Source organism: Salvelinus sp. IW2-2015, linkage group LG4q.2 (assembly GCF_002910315.2).
Source record: "Salvelinus sp. IW2-2015 linkage group LG4q.2, ASM291031v2, whole genome shotgun sequence".
Lineage (NCBI taxonomy): Eukaryota > Metazoa > Chordata > Actinopteri > Salmoniformes > Salmonidae > Salvelinus > Salvelinus sp. IW2-2015.
The window spans coordinates 4,910,710-4,917,471 of record NC_036843.1 but is presented as its reverse complement, the minus strand read 5'-3'; the positions used below and the strand labels follow the sequence as shown (position 1 = coordinate 4,917,471).

The 6,762-nt window shown below is 39.4% G+C and overlaps 1 protein-coding gene across 1 annotated transcript in view; it reads left to right on the top strand.

Moving 5' to 3' along the window:
* The first annotated feature begins 6,382 nt into the window (after positions 1 to 6,382).
* mcoln2 (mucolipin TRP cation channel 2) overlaps positions 6,383 to 6,762 on the top strand; it is a 47,690-nt gene continuing 47,310 nt past the window's right edge. Inside the window, 1 exon segment of the mRNA XM_023986195.2 lies at positions 6,383 to 6,506. Coding sequence (XP_023841963.1) covers positions 6,454 to 6,506 — 53 coding nt within the window. The 5' untranslated portion in view covers positions 6,383 to 6,453.

The following is a 6,762-nucleotide window of genomic DNA, read 5'->3' as shown; positions in this document are numbered from 1 at the left end:
TCTGAGTCTGCTCTTGGTTTCCCCTGTGTCACTCCGCCTAACAGATTACAACTGTGTCTTTCTGGGTAAGTCTCTAAAAGCTTTGCACACCTGGATTGTACAATATTTGCACAATATTGTTTTTGAAATTCTTAAATCTCAAGTTGGTTGGTCATTTTCAAGTCTTGCCATAGATTTAAGCCAATTTAAGTCAAAACTGTAACGAGGCTACTCAAGAACATTCAATGTCATCTTGGTATGCAACTCCAGTGTATTTAGCCTTGTTTTAGATTATTGTCCTGCTGAAAGGTGACTTCATCTCCCAGTGTCTGATGGAAAGCCGACAACCAGCTTTTTCACTAGGATTTTGCCCGTGCTTAGCCCAATTCCATGTATTTGTTATCCTGGAAAAACTCCCAAGTCCTTAACAACCTCTTCAGGCTAGGGGGCAGTATTTTCACGTCCGGATGAAAAGCGTGCACAAAGTAAACTGCCTACTACTCAGGCCCAGAAGCTAGGATATACATATAATTGGTAGATTTAGATAGAAAACACAAACATTTCTCAAATTGTTTGAATAATGTCTGTGTATAACAGAACTGATATGGCAGGCGAAAACCTGAGAAAAATCCATCCAGGATTTTTTTTTTGACTTCACTCTCTTTTCAATGGGTTTTCTATGATGATCTAGATTTCTGTGGCGCTTGCAGTTCCTATCGCTTTCACTGGATGTCAAGTCTTTAGAAATTGGTTGATGTTTTTCCTTTGAGAAATGAAGTAGGGCAGTTCAGAACGAGGGTCGAGTGTAGTGTACTGTTTGTTTGGCGCTCGCTCCGCTTTGCTCCACCTTGTTTTTATCCACTATTGAACGCAGTTTATCCCGTCTTACATTTTATCGATTATTTACATTAGACAATACCTAAAGTTGTATTAGGATGTTTAGAACAAGTTTACAGGTAACTTATTAGATATTTTGTAGTCATGTTGCGCGAGTTGGAACCGTTGTTTTTCTGGATCAAACGCGCCAAATAAATGGACATTTTGGAGATATAACGATGGAATTAATTGAACAAAAGGACAATTTGTGATGTTTATGAGACATATTGGAGTGCCAACAAAAAAAGATATTCAAAGGTAAGGCATGAATTATATCATTATTCATGCATTTTGTGTCGCGCCTGGCGGGTTGAAATATGAATGTCATGTGTTTGTTTGGTGGGGTGCTATCCTCAGATAATCACATGGTTTATTTTCGCCGTAAAGCCTTTTTGAAATCTGACAAATTGGCTGGATTAACAACAAGTGTAGCTTTAATTTGGTGAATTGCATGTGTGATTTCATGAAAGTTTAATATTTATTTGAATTTGGCGCTCTGCCATTTCACCGGATGTTGTCGAGGGGTTCCGCTAGCGGAACGTCTAGCCGTAACACGTTAACAATTACAAGCAATTAACAATTACAAGCCCCTAAAAAAATAATAATAATAATAATAATAATTTTTTAAAAAGAAAAGTAAAAAATAAATAAATAAATAAATAAATAAATAAATTTAAACTATTACAAGCATACCCAAAACATGATGCAGCCACTGCTATGCTTGAAAATATGGAGATTGGTACTCAGTAATGTATTGGATTTGCCCCAAACATAACACTTTGTATTCAGGACAAAGTAAATTGCTTTGCCACATTTGTTGCAGTATTACTTTAGTGATATGTTGCAAACAGGATGCAAGTTTGAAATATTTTTCTTCTATACAGTTTTCTCTTATGACATCCATTAAACTCTAACTGTTTTAAAGTCATTGGCCTCATGGTGAAATCCCTGAGCAATTTCCTTCCTCTCCGGCAACTGAGTTAGGAAAGACGCCTGTACCTTTGTAGTGACTGGGTGTATTGTTACACCATCTGTCACAACCTGATCTGTTTCACCTGTTCCTGTGATTGTCTCCACCCCCTCCAGGTGTCGCTTATTTTCCCCACTGTATTCATCCCTGTGTTTCCTGTCTCTGTGTCAGTTCATCTTGTATGTCAAGTCAACCAGCTTGCTTTTCCCGTACTCCTATTGCTCTTCTCCTTTTTGTAGTCCTCCTGGTTTTTACCCTTGCCTGTTTCTGGACTCTGTACCCACCTGCCTGTCTGCCACTCTGTACCTCCTGGCATCTGATCTTGTTTTGACCTTTTTGCCTGTCCACGGCCATTCTCTTATCCCAACTCCTTTGGATTATTAAACATTGTAAGACTCCAACCTTCTGCATCTGGGTCTCACCTTGTGACGTGATACCATCCGAAGTGTAATAATTAACACCATGCTGAAAGGGATATTCAATGTCAGCTTTTATTTTTTTTTACCAATATATTTTTTCTACCAATAAATGCCCTTTGCGAGGCATTGGAAAAGCTCCCTGGTCTTCGTGGTTGAATCTGTTTTAAATTCACTGCTCCACTGAGGGACCTTACAATTAATTATATGTATGTGTGAGGTAGTCATTAAAAAAACATGTTAAAGCCTATTATTCCACAGAGTGAGTCCATGCAACTTATGTTTCTTGTTCAGCACATTTTTACTCCTGAACTTATTTAGGCTTGCCATGAGAAAGGGATTGACTACATTTCAGCTTTTCATTTTTAGTTAATTTATACAAATGTCTAATATAATTAAATTTTGACATGATGGGGTATTGTGTGTTGGCTATTGACACAATCTCACTTTAATCCATTTTATATTCAGGCTGCAACACAACAATATGGAAAAAGTCAAGTTGTTGTGAATACTTTCTGAAGGCAGTGTACATATTCACATGTCAAGGCCTACATCATTGGGTTTAACTAATATAAAGCTGTGGCTTCTCAAATGTTGGGAATATTTGTTTCTAAATCTCTCTGTAGTTAACCTCTCTAGGGGATGTGGGACACTAGCGTCCCGCTCGCCAACATCCAGTGACATTGCAGAGCGCCAAATTCAAAAACAGAAATACTAATAGAAATTCATAAAAGATACAACTGTTATACATCGGTTTAAAGAAACTTCTTGTTAATCCAACCACGGTGTCAGATTTCAAAAAGACTTCATGGCAAAAGCAAACCATGCGATTATCTGAGAACAGCGCCCAGCAGACAAATCATTACAAACAGTAACCAGCCTAGAAGACAAGTAACAAAAGTCAGAAATAGCGATAAACTGAATCACTTACCTTTGATCTTCATATGGTTACACTCACAAAAATCCCAGTTACCCAATAAATGTTTGTTTTGTTCGATCAAGTCCCTCTTTATATCCAAAAACCTCTGGTTTGTTAGCGCGTTTTGTTCAGTAAAACACTGTCTCAAACAACATCCAGTGAAATTGCAGAGCGTGAAACTCAATAAAACAGAAATTCTCATAATAAACATTCATAAAAGATACACATGTTATACACCAACTTAAAGATAAATGTATTGTTAATCCAACCGCTGTGTCAGATTTCAAAAAGGATTTACGGCGAAAGTAAACCATGCGATTATCTGAGAACAGCGCCCAGCAGACAAATCATTACAAACAGTTAGCAGCCAAGAAGAAGAGTAACAAAAGCCAGAAATAGCAATAAAATGTATCCCTTACCTTTGATGTTCTTCATATGGTTGCACTCCGAGACTCCATGTTACACAATAAATGTTTGTTTTGTTCGATAATGTCCCTCTTTCTGTCCAAAAACCACAGCTTTGTTGGTGCGTTTTGTTCAGTATTCCATTGGAACAAAGCGCGGTCACAAAAGACAGACGAAAAATCAAAATATACCATAAAGGTTCGTAGAAACATGTCAAACGATGTTTATAATCAATCCTCAAGTTGTTTTTGTCATAAATAATCGATAATATTTCAACCGGACAAAAGCTTCATCAATAGAAAAGGAGAAACAAGAAAGGCGCTCTCCCGATCGCGCGCTGGCTTCATGTCTGGAAATGTCCACTGTCCACTCATTGAATGGGCTGTTTCTCCCTCATTTTTCAGAGTAAAAGCCTGAAACAATGCCTAAAGACTGGCCACATGTTGTCGAAAGCACAGAGATCGTAAACTGCGTCATAAGTCTGTGTATGGTGGATAGGCTTTCAATGGAAAACAGCCATTTCAAAATAAAAGCATTTCCTGGATGGATTTTCCTCAGGTTTTTGCCTGCCATATCAGTTCGTTATACTCACAGACATTATTTTAACAGTTTTGGAAACTAGAGTGTTTTCTATCCAAATCTACCAATTATATGCATATTCTAGCTTCTGGGCCTGAGTAGCAGGCAGTTTAGTTTGGGCACGCTTTTCATCCAAGATTCCGAATGCTGTCCCCTACCCTCGTGAGGTTAACAGATGCTGGAGAAGTCATCAGAAGAGCAAAATACTTCATCCAGTTCAGGGCAGTATGTTGGAAGTTTTGAGTTGCCTGTACAAGAGACTGAGCCAACGTAGTTTTTGTCATTGTAAGCAGAGCAAAATATATAGGTAATTTGTCTATCGGCAAGGGATGAGAGGTGTGTTTTGAGGTATTAGACAGCGCAAATAATAAAATCAAACTTTATTTGTCACACGCGCCGATTACAAGTGTAGATTTTATTGTGAAATGCTTAATTACAAGCCCATAACCAAAAGTGCAGTTCAAGAAGAGTTAAGAAAATATTTACCTATAAAAGTAATGAGGTTATATACAGGGGGCACCGAGTCAATGTACAGGTTATTTGAGGTAATTTGTACATGTAGGTGGGGATGACTATGCATATATAATAAGCAGCAGTGTACAACAGAGGGGGGTTAATGTAAATTGTCCGGTGGCGATTTTTTACATTTTTCAGCAGTCTTATGGCTTGGAGGTAGAAACTGTTGAGGAGCCTCTTGGTCCTAGACTTGGCACTCTGGTACCTCTTGCCATGCGGTAGTAGAGAAAACGGTCTATAACTTGGGTTACTGGAGTCTCTGACAATTTTATAGGCTTTCCTCTGACACCGCCTATTATATAGGTCGTGGATGGCAGGAAGCTTGGCCCCAGTGATGTACTGGGCCGTTCGCATTACCCTCTGTAGCGCCTTATGGTCAGATGCCGAGCAGTTGCCATACCAGGCGGTGATGCAACCGGTCAGGATGCTCTCTGGTGCAGCTGTAGAACCTTTTGAGGATCTGGGGGCCCATGCCAAATATTTTCAGTCTCCTTAGGGGGAAAAGGTTTTGTTGTGCCCTCTTCACGACTGTCTTGGTATGTTTGGACCATGACAGTTCGTTGGTGATGTGGACACCAAGGAACTTAACACTCGACCCGCTCCACTACAGCCCCATCGATGTTAATGCGGGCCTGTTCGGCTCGCCTTTTCCTGTAGTCCATGATCAGCTCTTTAGTCTTGCTCACATTGAGGGAGAGGTTGTTGTCCTGGCACCACACTGCCAGCCCTATAGGCCGTCTCATCATTGTCGGTGATCAGGCCTACCGCTGTTGTGTCGCCAGAAAACTTAATGGTGGTGTTGGAGTCGTATTTGGCCAGGCAGTCGTGGGTGAACACGGAATACAGCAGGGGACTAGGTACACACCCCTGAGGGGCCCCAGTGTTAAGGATCAGCGTGGCAGACGTGTTGCCTACTCTTACCACCTGGGTGTGGCCCGTCAGGAAGTCCAGGAGCGTGTTACATTCAAAATCATAATGTCACAAGTCATCTCTATTGTTTCTACTGCTGAAAGGAAATCATTATTTGACATTAAAATATTTTGTTATTCTTCGTGTTACATTCAAAATCATGATTTATTTCATGATGGGCTGTTAAATGTTGGCTTATCAACTCACTTTGTCCTGTATTTCGAACATTTCCGGATAAATGTGCCACCAATCAAGTGTTTAGTTTTTTTGAACTGTTAACTATATTTAAGCAGCTAAATGCACTACACATATGTTCAGAGAAGCCACCTTGTAAGTGTTGCTGCATGAGAATCAAATCACAGTATTGCCAAGTACCTAAACTCCTCCACGGAGGTAAGCGCAGACTAGTTGTTTTTTTTAAATGAACCCCCGACTCAGAGTCGCTATGCGTCGATACATACCATTTTTGTTTCTTAAACCTTTACCGTGTATCTGTTTTTCCTCTGTTGCATGCCTTTCTTTGTTTGCTGAAATCCATACTTTTTTATAAAATGTTAATCAAATAAAACTACCGACTGTTTCCTTGTTGAGATTCAATTGGCACAAGATCATTCGCGCTGATTTGTCAATCTTACAACACCAATGAGTCAGTCATTGGTATGTGATTAACTCTAGTCTGCGCTCAACTCTGTGGAGGAGTTGAGGTGCTTGGCAAATCACAGTACAATACACTACAGTATCAACTGGCTGAATTCAACTTTGGATTGGATATCTGATGCCTGTGTGTGTCCACCAGCAGCGATTCATGTGAGTGACACACATTGTAACTTATATTATGCTGCTCTGTGATATGATAATTAACAAATCAATCATATCTTATCATTATGGAATTGTTAGTCCAGTATCGTGACGGGAGTGAGTCAGTTGGGCCACTTGGGTGAGTAGTTCTTACAAGTTGTCAAATATAATTTTTGAACTTTTAATACGAGTTGTGACATTCAGGAACTCTCAATATCAATAAGCCTAACATGACGTTGGTAGAGAATGTCATTCAACTTAAGTGCAGTGAATTTATGTCTTAGCTGTAAAATTACACTGTACGACTACAAAACAATATGCTGAAATGACTTACAAAACACCTCACGTTGTTACAACGAAAGCTTCATACTAGTCAACACTAGTGCAAATATTTT